Source organism: Spinacia oleracea, chromosome 5, assembly GCF_020520425.1.
Source record: "Spinacia oleracea cultivar Varoflay chromosome 5, BTI_SOV_V1, whole genome shotgun sequence".
NCBI lineage: Eukaryota > Viridiplantae > Streptophyta > Magnoliopsida > Caryophyllales > Amaranthaceae > Spinacia > Spinacia oleracea.
In genome coordinates, this window is record NC_079491.1 from 102,783,912 (window position 1) to 102,800,967 (window position 17,056).

A 17,056-nucleotide genomic window follows, 5' to 3' on the forward strand; every position below is an offset into this window, starting at 1 on the left:
GGGTGCAAGGCACCGGCACATGTCAGCGCAGGGCGCTGGACCAGCGCTGGGCGCTAGTAACGTGGCTTGAATGCCGCCAAAGCAAGGACGGGGAATCGTCCTTGTTTCGTCTTGTAGTGTTGTACCTGTTGTACGAATAGTACTAGGTTTGACGTTTTGTATTTGCTTGGAGGTTAAGGCATCATTCAGCATCGAAGAACAATCCTTTCTCGGGTTTTTGAATTCCGGTTTTACGGGACGGGGCCCGGCATGCTCGGTTTTGTGGGTCGGCGCCCGAATTTGACTTGCCTTATATGATTTTGAGTGGAAAAGGCCTAGTAAAACCAATGGGATGGTCTACTAGATGAGTTTGTACTTGGATTTTGAAATTGGATTTAAAAATTTGTATTTTTTACCGAGAACCGAAAGGGGAACGGTCTCGAGGGTTGGATTTTGGATCTTGAACTTTGGAAGCATTCTTAGCAATTGGGATTTCCGCCTGGAGTTATTCCAATCACCTAACAAGGATAATGGTATCGTCATCATTCCAAAGGGGAGACACAAATTAGGTGTCTACACCAGGCAGACCCCCACAGTGAAAAGTCTAGCCTTTATCTTCAATCTGTCCAACACGAAGAGCCACAGGATAAACCGGTGTTTAGGCACAGAGAGTCTATTCCACAACTGTTTGTGCCAGTGCACTTTAGGATTGGCATCACAGAGGTTAGAGTACATCTCCTTGATAGAGTATCTGCTTTTAGTCAACCATTCGGAAGAGAGCAGCTTTCCAGAACACTTGTCCTTCACCAAACACACTACTCTTACAGCCCAACTTGCATAATTGGAAGCAATGAACTAAGACCAGTCTCCTTCTTTCACATAAAGGGCATGAATCCATTTCACCCAAAGATTGTCCTTCTTCTGAGCTATAGACCAACCTTGTTTGCAAATAGCAGCTTGGTCCCATAACACAATGTTTCTGAAGCCTATCCCCCCACATTTCTTAGACTGACAAAGCTTATCCCAGGCCACAGGACCAGGCCTGCTATCTTCATAGTTCCCAAACTACAGGAAGCTTCTACAAATGGCATTAATCTTTTTCAGAATGGACTTGGGGAACATAAAGATTTGAGCCCAGTATACACAAATGCTCATAAGCACTGAATTCACCAACTGAACCCTGCCAGCAAAGGAGAGGTTCCTTGAACTCCACACTTTTATTCTTGCCACCATTTTGTCTATCATAATGTCACATTCACTCCCCTTTAGCTTCCAAGGGCTAATTGGAACCCCTAGATATCTGAAAGGGAGGGAACCAGTAGGGAAACCAGATAAGGAACTAATAGTAGCCTTAGTAGCATCATTCAAACCACAGTAGTAAATAGTGGACTTGGAGGGATTCACTGTTAAACCAGTGGACTTAGAGAAGGTGTCAAACCCTTCTAGCATCAATTGAATCACCTTAGGATCACCTTTGCAAAACATGAGTAGGTCATCTGCAAAGCAAAGGTGGTTCAGATGTATCATAGGCTTTCTTTAGGTCCAGTTTCATTAAACAACCAGCAGATTTTTGGCTATTTCTGTACATTTTCACAATATCCCGACAAACCAACACATTATGTAGAATAGACCTTCCTGAGATGAAAGCACCTTGGTTATGTGATATGATATCAGGTAGCACTGAGTTTAGTGCGACACAGAAGCTTTGAAATACATTTATAAATTACTGAACAACATGCAATGGGTCTGAAGTCACCAGCAAAGGTTGGAACACTTACTTTAGGAACAAGAGTGATGGAAGTGACATTGACTTCTTTAAGGATCTTTCCAGTATTGAAAAAGTCCATAATGGCTGCACACAAATCCTCATGGATAACTGGCCAAGCTATCTTGAAAAAGTGATTATTGTAACCATCTAACCCTGGAGCTTTGTTGCTAGGGATATCCTCCAAAACTTTGTTGATGTCATCAGGGGTGAAGCTGCAATTCAGAAGCTCCCCGTGGTTTTAATTCAATCTTGGACCTTGGTCTACAATGACAGGATTAACAGGTGTTCTTGCCTCCATTTTCTTTCCAAAGAGAGAGGTGTAGAAGTTTAGGAAAGTGGTCTGAATATCACCCATATCAGTTAACCACTATCCATTATCAGATTGGAAAGAGTAAATCTTGTTCTGTTTCCTTCTCTGCTTCACACTTTGATGAAAAGCTCTAGAATTCTCATCTCCTTTCTGCAACCAGTGCATTTTGGCTGACTGCTGAAGGAAGGAGATATAGTTGGCATAGGCAGTTTTGTATGCAGCAACAACTTTTTTCTTTTCTGTGGCTAGTAAAGGATCACCAGGGCTAGCATGCAATCTTCCTTGTACCTCCAAAAGTTGTTGGTGTTTTTGATGCTGAGTGACTTCCATCTCACTGTAACCTTGCTTGTTCAACTCTTTAAGATCAGTCTTCAGCCATTTCAGTCTTTGGATCACCCTAAACATGGGGCATCCATGAACATTTTTATTCCAGTTCTCAGTAACTAGAGGAATGAAAGAATCAGCAGTTGTCCACATATTATAAAACCTAAATGGTCTACTCTAATGATTCTGGGAGTGGATAACCAGAACCATAGGACAGTGATCAAAATCCCCCTCGGGGAGATACATTGCTTCAGTTGACTCATAAATGTCATCCCATTTGTGGTTGGATAACACCCTATCAATCCTTGTAAATACTCTGTCCCTTCCATCTTGCTTATTGGTCCATGTAAAGTGTCTTCCTACAGTTTTCAAGGTGCTCAACTGACAGTAATCCATGCATTCTCTCATTGGTTGAATCTCAGTCAATCTCACTACAGATCCAATCCTGTCATCTAACTCCATGATGAAGTTAAAATCTCCCATGATAATCCATGCTTCTTTACTCACATCAGCAAGAATATTTTGGGTTGACCAAAGAGGTTCCCTCCCTTTTTTTTCATTCATGCCATAGACAAAAGAACAAAAAAATCCCTTCCCAGTGGGGGTAGGTTTGATGTAGCAATGAATGATTTGATCTGTCATGCGGATAATATCTAACTCAAAACAAACATGGTCCCAAGCCAAGATTATTCTTCCATTTTTGTGGTGACTAAGGTTTGTAGTGAAGCACCAGTTGGGGCAAAGGTTAAGGTACATTGCACCCATCTTAGTGGCTTTCACTCTAGTTTCCAGGAGCCAGAACAGTTTTATATGTTGAGAAAACAACAGTTTCCTCACTTCATTTTGTTTAGCAGTTCTGTTCAACCCCCTCACATTCCAACATAGAATATTATCCATTAGGATCAGGGGTTGTCACTCCCCCTCCTAATGTATCACAACACTTTTTAGCTGTGTCCAGGTGTGACTCTATGTCTTCAGTTAGTGCTTGGCCTTAACTGCTGGTCACTACTGGTCTTAACTGCTGGCACCTTTGCCTACTGAAACCAAAAGCTTGGGTGAACCCCTCACTAGCAGCAGGAACCACCCTGATAGGAGCTGCCTTTTCAGCAATAACTGCATGTGTAGTAACTTCCTGTGGATGCTGGACACCAGTGTGTTGGTTGTTCTTCCTCGCCCAAAATCTTTTATGTTTTGGAGGTTGTTTCCTCTTACATTTGTCACTCACATGACCCATTCCCTTGCATACACTACAAACTGTAGGTAGCCAATCATATTCTACAGGATGTTCAATCTGTATCCCTTCCTCATTGATGAAATGTAAGACTTTAGGACAGGGCTGACCCATGTTTATCTCCACTAGGACCTTAGCAAACATAAGTTTATCCCTATTCAAAGTAGCTTGGTCCACCTTGATAGCTTTCCCAATCATACCAGCTATCTTGAAAAGACTTCTCTCCCCCCAATACTTCACATTCAGGCCTGCGATGTGAAGTATTAGCAGTCACAGGGGGTTCAGAAATCACAGTTTCATCAATCAAAATATAGGAGGGGTGTGTTCTACTATCATCATGAATCATAGGATCAATTGGAATCCCTTCCCTTCCAGAACGAAAATGGGTACGAATATCTTGCCCCCTACTCAACCCATTAAGCCATGCATTAAAATCCTTACGCACCTGTGATTGATGTTGCAAGTCAATCAGTGAAGAATGTGGGGTAAGAATCGTCTCCTCCATCACAAGATGATCATCTGGGTTTCCTTCGGAAAAATCTGAAATGTCACTTTCGTCCACCATTGTTACATTTTTCGAGCTTTCCTTCGTAGCAGCACGTGTCATTGGTTTTGTAGGGTTGTCCTTCTGCTTCGCATTGCTTTTTCCTGAAGCTTGGGGATGGCGCTTTCGAGGTCTAGCCATGGTTGTCGAGAGAAGCTCGAAACCTCTCAAGCAAGCAACCCTAATTATACAATTTTGTTTGCATTTTATTTTATAAACATTTACATAAAACATAATTACTCAAACATAATCTTTATTATTCATTGAAATATCCTCTAGATAGATTTCAAACTATTAGGTTATAAAAATATGCTTACTTGATTATTTATTCTAAAGTATATTTTTATTCCTTATAATAAACTCTTATTTTAAAACTTGTTAATGATTTCTTTATTTGCAAATTCTCATTTAAAGAAACAAAATAAAACTGAAAATAACTTACGTTATAACCTTTCCAACTTTTAAGTTCATTAAACACTTTAATATTGTTCAAAGCTAGTTTAAGTTCCATAACTCATGGTTTTAGGAAAAACATGTGAGTTTTAGGAAATTCTAAAATAGATATGGCTTGTTAGGAAACTTTATAAAACCTTGAAACAAATCATTCAAGAATCATTAGAAACTCCGCTTTTGTTATACTTAAAATAGATTAAAGATTCTCATTTATTACATTAAAAGAATTCTTTTATTATTAACACTTGATTAAGAAAACAAGTGTCCTTTAAGAAAACTACAAACAAGTATGACCCGGTTGAAAGAAAACATAAACCTTTATTGAAACAAGAATTTAGAATTAAAAGAGATGTCTTTGGTTCCACTAGTTCTTACTTTAGGATCTCTTATATAGTTTAACACTAAGACCTGAATTCCTTAGAAACTCATGTAGGACTACTTTCATTATGCAAGGGCTTTTACCTGATCATTAACGTATTCACTTATGATTAACTCTTAATTAACACTCTTTTAACCTTTTGACTCTTTCACACATCTCAAGACTTCCAAGTTCGACCTCAAGATACTCAATGAACTCAATATCTCAAGCCGCTCAATGCCTCAACTCAACCATCCCTCACTTGGGTTCTCATTGACACAAACATTCGTTTTAAAAGAATCATGGTTCTTAAAAGCATTAACATCCAATTTATTTTTCAAAGTACAAATCAATTGCAAATACAATTCAGTTTTGCAAAATAACATTCAATTCACAAAACAACATTCAATTCGCAAAACAACATTCAATATATACATATATATACATAATACTTGAACACAAGATATATTTTCAAACATTGAAGTTGGTTGGACGATGTGTACCTTGAATCACCAGTACATATAAACTCCATGAGATACATATCTGATCATCGATCTCCACTTAACTCCATAACTAGCTCTATTCTCCTTATTCCTCTTCTAACAATTAACCTCAATAACCAAAGACACAGATTAATAACCCATTCATCTAAATTGAATTAAATCAAGTCAATTCCTCTTAGAAATCCTCCAAATTAACCTTTCAGAATTTCATTCTATGCTACCTATGGTCATAATTGAATCCCTTTTAAAACCTTGAACCATTTTCGAAACTCGATTTTAGAATTAAGATGGCATAGATTCTACTTTAAGAAAACGAAATAGATTTCTCTCAATGGATTAGGATTGAAATCATAATTATAATATTATTTGATTAATAAACTTAATTTGGAAATACTTAACTAAATTTCATTAAAAACCCTTCTTTGTATCAAGAAACATTAATATCATTTACTCGAAATAGTATCAAAATCAACTTAATTCAGAAATCAAAAATAATTTCCAAGTAATTAAAGTGATCATTTAATAATAACTCGGTAAGGTATTTTATAAAGACTACTCAATCAATAAAACCAAACTAGAAAATCTTAGTTACATGATCATCAAGAAGATACTCTAGAATACGAAATAATAACTTGAGTATTTCAATTACAAAGATAGAAATTACTTAACTAAATTATCAAAATTATTTTCGTAAAATAAAAACAATTAACCAATGACAAATTGATTTCCAATAATTATTTCAATCTAATTGGGCTAAACTAAAATAAATCAAAAAGGAGTTGAAGTATACCCTTGAATTTAAATAGAAAAGCAAGAAGGAAATTCCGCAATAACAGGACCAAGAACCATAACAACAACAGCGGTGGCGACGACGGAGCAGAGTCGCCGCATGCAGCAGCGAAGGGGGAACGGCGGTGGAAGGGTCGGTGCGCCACAATAAGATAGAAAATAAGAATCAAGGAAGAGAGTTAGGGTTCCTTCAATTTGGGGGTTTTTAGTTAAATATAATTGACAAAAGAGTTCAAGTAAATTTACCAATTGAAGAAAGAGAATCAACATGGGTGGTTTTTGTAGCCACCACCGGCGGCGGCGTCACACAGCTGGGACGAGAGAGGGGAGGAGACGAGAGGGGAGAGAAGCTGTGAATCCGCCCCACAAATCAACAACAACAACCGCATCAACGGTGACCGGCGAAAAGGGGAGGCAGAGCAGTGGCGCGGTGCGGTGGTGGTGCGGCGGCTCAACGGAGAGGGGAGAGGCGACATGGTGAGGAGAGAGAGGAGAGTGTCGGGTGAGATAGAGGGAGTGTGAGAGAGTCAGCTAGTGAGTGTGAGAGTAAGGAAAATGAGAGGTCTATTATTTTATTTTATGTTAAAACATTTATCTTGAGGTAAAACTCAAGAATTAATTTAAAGACTAATTTAGAAGATAATAATGTAAATCCTCAAATTCATTCACCAATTTAATAAAATTTCAAGTTCGTAATCTCAAATTGGGTTTAAGAGAAATTCTAAAGACACGTTTAAGACGATAATTATTCTTAATATTATATTAAGATTTGCTTAAAATCAGGTCTGTTACAATTTAATACTTTAAAATAAATAAGTAAATAAAAATAGCATATTGCCACTAGTTTAATTATAATAAAAATCTTAGTCTCATAGATAAATTCCTTGAGTACGCTTTGAACTTGAATCATAAATTATAATCTTGAAATCATTTCAAAGTGATTTAAGAACGAAAATAAGCTAATAAACATATTTATCATCAACTTAAAAGTTTCTCAAAATCAGGGCTATTACAATATATCCTCCTTGAAATAAGTTTTGTCCTCAAAACTTCAAGCATAAACTTAATATCTTATGAAAGAACAATTTAAATAAATAAATCTAATTAAAAATGTAATTTAAGAAATAGAGCAAGATAACTCAAGTTCAAAATAGGAAATGTTCAATTTTTTTTAAATGAGTCATATCTTAAAACCATATAGACAGTTCTAGATAGATTAGAGTATTATTTAGTGAACTCAACAATGAAAAGAAGGATAGAAATGCTTGATCGGAGTATAACGAAAGGAGATTTGAAATGATTCACTTGGCATCCTTTATTAAGGAAGAGTTAAAGGAAATAGATTCACTCCTTAAGAGAAAAGTTAGAATTTCACAAATCTATTATTTTTTTTCCTTTCCCGGGATTACTTGGAGGGATTTCACACATTTGCTAATAAAAACTTAAGAACATTTGCTTAAGAATTGTTTCAAAATTCAACTATCCTCTTCAATAACTCTTTTATACAAGGTACATTGTGAAATTAAAAACATCACACTTTAAGGTCCATCGAAAAGGTAACGGAATCGCATAAATTCATTTCCAACCATGAACTTATATGACTCTTCCTACATTAAAAATAACCTAAAAATCCAATCTATATTCGCAAGGACTCTAACTATCTTAATTTTAGTAATCCATTATGGCATAAAAGATACCAAAGAAAGTAAACTGCTCGGCACACCAATCTCAAATGCATAACTACGATAAAACTCACAATCCCAAATTCATTCCTCGACAATTCCCACCATCGGTCAAATTAAGAATGTGATCATCCTCATGAGATAAATTTTGATTACCACAATTCACTTCACGAGTCCAATCAACCCTTAAATCTTTAATTTGATACTCAACTTTTAATAACCACACTAACCAAAGATCTTCAAATCCCTATCGCATAAACTACAAACATAAATTTATCTCAAGGCTTTAATAATGACTTGAGCTTGGTTTGAAATCAAATTAAACTAGGATCAATCCTTAAACACAACAAGGATAATTCACTTCTTGCTCAAATACTCACAACAAACACTTCTAATTCAATTGGATTCACAACCCTTTAGATCAAATTCTCCTTACATGACTTCCCATAAATCAGACAACATTATCTTGAGTTATCCATTCATATTCTTCTCCAATGCACCATTTTCATCCAAATATTCAACTCTGCAAGTCTAATATCCAAATTATTCAATTAGCTTAATTGAATTCCCAACTTAAACCGCTAATTTAAACAATTTAACTTTATTAATCAACCAGGAAAATCTCATTTTCTCAAATCACATTACTTATTTCCAAACTTAATTACTTTAAGGATCAACGTAACTTCTCACTTTTATTCCATAATATTCCACACTAATAGATAATTCAAAATCAATTCGCCATTCCTATTATATCAAACTAATTACCATACTCATGCCCAAATTAACTCATATGGCCATCTTGGCCTACAAGCCCAACTTCCTTTTTCAACACTATTCCTCGATAACCCATGATTCCGTATAATTTCTCAATCCTTCAATCTGTTGACACTAACTCAAAGAGAATCATTCCAAAGACAATTCAAACACTCATGGATACCTACTCACCCCAATATGCAATTACGAATATCTATTCCATGATATGAGGATCATAGGAAACCCAAAATAAACCTTGGCTCTGATACCACCTGTAACAGCCCGCCCTTAACGACCTGCTTCCTAAACACACTTAGTCTTAATTTAAACAAACTCAGCATAATTACAACTTTAAATCCTGCGAAACAAACTTTAACTCTTCAAACCACTTCAAAGATTAATCACGGGTTTAGCCTATCTCAAAGACACTAATTAAGACCCATAAACTTAATTAGTTATTAAGAAAAATTTCGGCAGCACTTCCCCTAAATATGGACAACCTAAAATACTTTTTAGGAAATTACGTCTATCTTTTTTTTTTCCCTGCTTCAATTACATCAGTCCAACATATAACATATTCCAAAACATCACCAGGCTGTCACTACAACAACCCACACTTAATAAGCTTCTTCTAAACACACTTAACTATAAACCAAAGAAACTTAACTTAACTATGACTCCAACACAGATATGTAATCCATAAATTATAAACCAAAAGCTTTAAGAAGAAATTATACATCCCATCAACAAACTCTAGGAACTAAATTACATTTGGCGAATCCATAATCCAACCTTGGACACATAAGGCCATCGGAGAACTCTACGACCCTTGAATCTGAACTGAGACTCGATTCTTGCTACCTACAACACATTTTAACTTTGCCCCCACCGGGACAGGTTCATAGAACAAAATCACCGGAAATCTGAGTACACACTTCTAACTTGAAATGCATTTGATAGGTGGCTCAAAATAGTTTTAGTTTTAGTTTTATATGTTGTTTTGAAAAGCAACTTCGCTTATTAAACCCACTTGGAAAAACAATTACATGATTAAAGCATACTTGATTCTTTTGAAATCTATTTCGCAAAGTTCTTGCCGTTCAACAATAATTTTATAAACAATCCAACATAGTGCTATCAAGACAACTTGAGACCTTACCTCTATGTCACTAACATCCAAATTCACAATCAACATAATTAGTTAAGCTCACATCTCATGATTCATCTAGTTACTCTCATACTCTTAATCATTTTCAATCGTAACTTTATTCGACAATTACTTATAACCATAGACCAAGTATTCTCCAAGAGTAAATTTTCCCAAACCATAATTTATGTTGCAAGGTGAAACTCAATATACATATATTCACAACTCAATGTGAAACTCATTGGTACAACATTGACAAAGTCATATAACTTGATTCATGGAATTCTCATAACACAATTCAAATGCATAATACATATTCATAGAAAATTTATAACTCGATGCGAAAACACACAACTCAAACTCAACATAATAGCTTACACAATCACAACATATTAGCTTACTGTTGGGGAAAGTGAACACGAATAGAGAGGGGTTATTCAACCAACTGTATCTATTTGGTGGGGGTCGTCACCCTCCTAATAAGCATACGCTTGCAAGACTTAACTAGGACATGTCCCTAATTACGGGTCTACCCCGCCTCTACTAGTCTACGTTTGTAGCACTCGCTTTACGGCCAAGCCGCTTTAACGGGTCTATCCCGCCGAACTATGGGTCTATCCCGCCTCTACGAGTCTACTTTCGTAGCACTCACTTTATGGCCAAGCCGCATTAACAGGTCTATCCCCCCGAACTACGAGTCTACGATTGTAGAACTCGCTTTAAATGTTTTTCATAACCACGCATGTGAGAAATATGCAACACATACACGGCTACTTTCCCCTACTTAAGCATTTTATTACCAATTTATGCACTTTCGTTCTCAAAATATCATTCGCATTCCCTTACTCATGTATTAGCTTCATTCTCATTAAATCTCAACTCACTTTATTTCTCAGAATAAGTCCTCAACCGAATTAAATATCAATCTCAAGACCTGCTGACACTTTCTCTTACACTTAATTAAACTGTAATGATCTAATTACAATTTGGACACTCCTCTCAACAAATCCCTTTTAACTTAGAAACACTCCTTATCCTTGGCTATATCCTAAACCATTGATTAATAATTGACTGTTAGTGAGTGATACTCATTTAAGATCTCAAGGTTATCAATAGGTTATACTTTCCTCGAATCCGAATTCATTATTTAATAGCTTATTGTGCCTGAAATGTATTTTATAAACATTTACATAAAACATAATTACTCAAACATAATCTTTATTATTCATTGAAATATCCTTTAGATAGATTTCAAACTATTAGGTTATAAAAATATGAAGACTTGATTATTTATTCTAAAGTATATTTTTATTCCTTATAATAAACTCTTATTTTAAAACTTGTTAATGATTTCTTTATTTGCAAATTGTCATTTAAAGAAACAAAATAAAACTGAAAATAACTTTCTTTATAACCTTTCCAACTTTTAAGTTCATTAAGCACTTTAATATTGTTCAAAGCTAGTTTAAGTTCCATAATTCATGGTTTTAGGAAAAACATGTGACTTTTAGGAAATTCTAAAATAAATATGGCTTGTTAGGAAAATTTATAAAACCTTGAAACAACTCATTCAAGAATCATTAGAAACACCGCTTTTGTTATACTTAAAATAGATTAAAGATTCTCATTTATTACATTAAAAGAATTCTTTTATTATTAACACTTGATTAAGAAAACAATTAGTGTCCTTTAAGAAAACTACAAACAAGTATGACCCGGTTGAAAGAAAACATAAACCTTTATTGAAACAAGAATTTAGAATTAAAAGAGGTGTCTTTGGTTCCACTAATTCTTACTTTAGGATCTCTTATATAGTTTAACACTAAGACCTGAATTCCTTAGAAACTCATGTAGGACTACTTTCATTATGCAAGGGCTTTTACCTGATCAATAACGTATTCACTTATGATTAACACTCTTTTAACCTTTTAACTCTTTCACACATCTCAAGACTTCCAATTTCGACCTCAAGATACTCAATGAACTCAATATCTCAAGCCGCTCAATGCCTCAACTCAAACCATCCCTCACTTGGGTTCTCATTGACACAAACATTCGTTTTAAAAGAATCATGGTTCTTAAAAGCATTAACATCCAATTTATTTTGCAAAGTACAAATCAATTGCAAATACAATTCAGTTTTGCAAAATAACATTCAATTCACAAAACAACATTCAATTCGCAAAACAACATTCAATATATACATATATATACATAATACTTAAACACAAGATATATTTTCAAACATTGAAGTTGGTTGGACGATGTGTAACTTGAATCACCAGCACATATAAACTCCATGAGATACATATTGGATCATCGATCTCCACTTAACTCCATAACTAGCTCTATTCTCCTTATTCCTCTTCTAACAATTAACCTCAATAACCAAAGACACAAATTAATAGCCCATTCATCTAAATTGAATTAAATCAAGTCAATTCCTCTTAGAAATCTTCCAAATTAACCTTTCAGAATTTCATTCTATGCTACCTATGGTCATAATTGAATCCCTTTTAAAACCTTGAACGATTTTCGAAACTCGATTTTAGAATTAAGATGGCATAGATTCTACTTTAAGAAAACGAAATAGATTTCTCTCAATGGATTAGGATTGAAATCATAATTATAATATTATTTGATTAATAAACTTAATTTTGAAATACTTAACTAAATTTCATTAAAAACCCTTCTTTGTATCAAGAAACATTAATCTCAATTACCCAAAATAGTATCAAAATCAACTTAATTCAGAAATTAAAAATCATTTCCAAGTAATTAAAGTGATCATTTAATAATAACTCGGTAAGGTATTTTATAAAGACTACTCAATCAATAAAACCAAACTAGAAAATCTTAGTTACATGATAATCAAGAAGATACTCTAGAATACGAAATAATAACTTGAGTATTTCAATTACAAAAATAGAAATTACTTAACTAAATTACCAAAATTATTTTCGTAAAATAAAAACAATTAACCAATGACAAATTGATTTCCAATAATTATTTCAATCTAATTGGGCTAAACTAAAATAAATCTAAAAGGAGTTGAAGTATACCCTTGAATTTAAATGGAAAAGCAAGAAGGAAATTCCGCAATAACAGGACCGTGAACCATAACAACAACAGCGGTGGCGACGACGGAGCAGAGTCGCCGCATGCAGCAGCGAAGGGGGAACGGCGGTGGAAGGGTCGGTGCGCCACAATAAGAGAGAAAATAAGAATCAAGGAAGAGAGTCAGGGTTCTTTCAATTTGGGGGTTTTTAGTTAAATATAATTGACAAAAGAGTTCAAGTAAATTTACCAATTGAAGAAAGAGAATCAACATGGTTGGGTTTTGTAGCCACCGCCGGCGGCGGCATCACACAGTTGGGACGAGAGAGGGGAGGAGACGACAGGGGAGAGAAGCTCTGAATCCGCCCCACAAATCAATAACAACCGCATCAGCGGTGACTGGTGAAAAGGGGAAGCAGAGCAGTGGCGCGGTGCGGTGGTGGTGCGGCGGGTAAACGGAGAGGGGAGAGGCGACATGGTGAGGAGAGAGAGGAGAGTGTCGGGTGAGATAGAGGGAGTGTGAGAGGGTCAGCGAGTGAGTGTGAGGGTAAGAAAAATGAGAGGTCTCTTATTTTATTTTATGTTCAAACATTTATCTTGAGGTAAAGCTCAAGGATTAATTTAAAGACTAATTTAGAACATAATAATGTAAATCCTCAAATTCATTCACCAATTTAATAAAATTTCAAGATCGTAATCTCAAATTGGGTTTAAGAGAAATTCTAATGACACATTTAAGACGATAATTATTCTTAATATTATATTAAGATCTGCGATCAGGGCTGTTACAATTTAATAATTTAAAATAAATAAGTAAATAAAAATAGCATATTGCCACTAGTTTAATTATAATAGAAATCTTAGTCTCATAGATAAATTCCTTGAGTACGTTTTGAACTTGAATCATAAATTATAATCTTGAAATCATTTCAAAGTGATTTAAGAAGGAAAATAAGCTAATAAACATATTTATCATCAACTTAAAAGTTGCTCAAAATCAGGGCTATTACAATATGATTGTATATATGATTATAAGACTCATTTCAAGTTCGTTATGCACGTCTATTGGTCATTTGGATCGATATAGGTCATTTATGGCCAAAAATGGCATTTTCGATACCAACTACGAACAAACGAACTTATATCCACATTCTAAACCTTTTTCATGATTTATAAGATTAGTTATATGTTTATAAGCCTCATTTCAAGTTCGTTACGCACGCCTATGGTTCATTTGGGTCGATATAGGTCATTTATGGCCAAAAATGACATTTTCGATGCCAACTACCAACAAACGAACTTATATTCAAATTCTAAACCTTTTTAATGATTCATATAATTAGTCATATGTTTATGAAACTCATTTCAAGTTCGGTATGCATGCCTAAGGGTTATTTGGGTCTATATAGGTCATTTATGGCCAAAAACGGCATTTTCGATCCCAAATACCAACAAACGAACCTATTTCCATATTCTAAACGTTTTTCATGATTCATATGATTAGTTATATGATTATTAGACTCATTTCATGTTCGTTATGCCCGCCTATGGGTCATTTGGGTCGATATAGGTCATTTATGGCCAAAAATGGCATTTTCGATACCAACTACCAACAACCGAACCTATTTCCATATTCTAAACTTTTTTCATGATTCATATGATTAGTTATATGTTTATGAAACTCATTTCAAGTTCGTTATCCACGCATATGGGTCATTTGGGTCGATATAGGTCATTTAAGGCCAAAAATGGTATTTTCGATCCCAACTACCAACAAACGAACCTCTTCCCACATTCTAACCCCTTTTCATGATTCATATGATTAGTTATATGTTAATGAAACTCATTTCAAGTTCGTTATGCGCACCTATGGGCCATTTGGGTCGATATAGGTCATTTATGGCCAAAAATGGCATTTTCGATCCCAACTAACAACAAACGAACCTATTTCCACATTCTAAACCTTTTTCGTGATTCATATGATTAGTTATATGATTATAAGACTCATCTCAAGTTCGTTATGCACGCATATGGGTAATTTGGGTCGATATGGGTCATTTATGGCCAAAAATGACATTTTCGATCCTAACTACCAACAAACGAACCTATTTCCATATTCTAAACGTTATTCATGATTCATATGATTAGTTATATGATTATAAAACTCATTTCAAGTTCGTTATGCACACCTATGGGTCATTTGGGTCAATATAGGTCATTTATGTCCAAAAATGGCATTTTCGATCCCAACTACCAACAAACGAACCTATTTCGATATTGTAAATGTTTTTCATGATTCATATGATTAGTTATATGATTATGGAACTCATTTCAAGTTCGTTATGCACGCCTATGGGTCATTTGGGTCGGTCTAAGTCTTTTATGGCCAAAAATGGCATTTTCGATACCAACTACCAACAAACGAACCTATTTCCACATTCTAAACCTTTTTAATGATTCATATGATTAGTTATATGGTTATGAAACTCATTTCAAGTTCGTTATGCATGCCAATGGTTCATTTGGGTCGATATAGGTCATTTATGGCCAAAAATGGCATTTTCGATCCCAGCTATCAACAAATGAACTTATATTCAAATTCTAAAACTTTTTCATGATTCTCATGATTAGTTATATATTTATGAGACTCATCATTTCAACTTCGTTATGCACGCCTATGGGTCATTTTTGTCGATATAAGTCATTTATGGCCAAAAATGGCATTTTCGATCCCAACTACCAACAAACGAACCTATTTCCACATTCTAAGCCTTTTTAATGATTCATATGATTGGTTATATGATTTTAAGACTCATTTCAAGTTCGTTATGTACGCCTACGGGTCATTTGGGTCGATATAGGTCATTCATTGCCAAAAATGGCATTTTCCATCCCAACTACAAACAAACAAACCTATTTCCACATTTTAAACCTTTTTCATGATTTTTATGATTAGTTATATGTTTATGAAACTTATTTCAAGTTCGTCATGCACGCCTATGGGTCATTTGGGTCGATATAGGTCATTCATGGCCAAAAATGGCATTTTCGATCCCAACTATCAACAAACGAACTTATATTCAAATTCTACACATTTTTTCATGATTCATATGATTTGTTATATGTTTATAAGACTCATTTCAAGTTCTCTATGCACGTCTATGGGTCATTTAGGTCGATATAGGTCATTTATGGCCAAAAATGGCATTTTCGATCCCAACTACCAACAAACGAACTTATATTCAACTTCTACACATTTTTCATGATTCATATGATTTGTTATATGTTTATGAAATTCATTTTAAGTTCGTTATGCACGCCTATGGGTAATTTGGGTCAATATAGGTCATTTATGGCCAAAAATGGCATTTTCTATCCCAACTACCAACAAACGAACCAATTTCCACATTCTATCCGTTTTTCATGATTCATATTGTTATGGGGTTTTTCCGGTGAGATACCTTGGAGGTTTTCCGGTAACTTTTAAGGATTTCACAAGATTGTATTTTTATAGAGAGAGAAAGTAGAGAGAAGGCAGAGCAGCAATTGCTCTTGAATGTATTGATTGTGCCCTCTTTTTCTAGGGAAGTGGGACTATTTATAGTACTAGGTTTTTGTGGGAATGACCTAATATTCCCTTTACATGATTGGCTAGGGTATGGGAGGAGGACATGTGTCCTTTCTCCTTACAATTCTCTGGCCCCTTTTGGCAATAGTGGGCTGCTTGGGCCTATTGTGCTTATTCATGCTACTTGGGATACCTACTACTTAGGCCCCTTTTCAGATATAGGTACACTACATACATTTATACACTCTTAAATACAAATACATATACATTGTAGATACGTGCTGTGGAGTAGTCTTCGTATGGTTTCTGCTTAGGGGGCGTAATACGTGCCACGTGTCGCATCCTTATTGGTACACGAAGGCGCGGTAATTTTGCCTACAACATTTGCCCCTCAAGAAGGGCATTTCTGGAAACACTTTCCGGATATCGGTTCTTGACCTTTGATTTGCATCTTCGTCTCTGGGACAGGTGTTGAGGTGGTGACATGTGTCACCTTTCTCCATTTTGCCCCTCCCTATATATAGAGGGGGGTAAAATTCATTTATTACATTTCATTTTCACAGAGCTGTACACAGGCGATTTTCGGCGAA

The 17,056-nt window shown here is 35.2% G+C and overlaps 1 protein-coding gene across 1 annotated transcript; it reads right to left on the reverse strand.

Annotated features, from left to right (window-relative positions):
* Positions 1-552: 552 nt before the first annotated feature.
* Positions 553-2,534, reverse strand: LOC130461748 (uncharacterized). The gene is made up of 5 exons (XM_056829936.1): positions 2,116-2,534; positions 1,736-1,959; positions 1,150-1,475; positions 883-1,044; positions 553-780 (listed from the first exon to the last, which is right to left on the reverse strand). Exons 1-5 carry the CDS (start codon positions 2,532-2,534, stop codon positions 553-555), a joined length of 1,359 nt encoding a protein of 452 aa, XP_056685914.1.
* Positions 2,535-17,056: the final 14,522 nt, after the last annotated feature.

Bases quoted from the DNA above. Each gene is read 5' to 3' on its own strand.
- LOC130461748 (XM_056829936.1), bottom strand. From the start codon at position 2,534: ATGTGGACAACTGCTGATTCTTTCATTCCTCTAGTTACTGAGAACTGG. The intron at 1,960-2,115 runs GTGGTTAACTGA...TCTGAATTGCAG, and splicing joins TTCCAATCTGATAATGGATA to CTTCACCCCTGATGACATCA. The intron at 781-882 runs GTGAAATGGATT...TGTTTGGTGAAG, and splicing joins AGAAGAAGGACAATCTTTGG to GACAAGTGTTCTGGAAAGCT.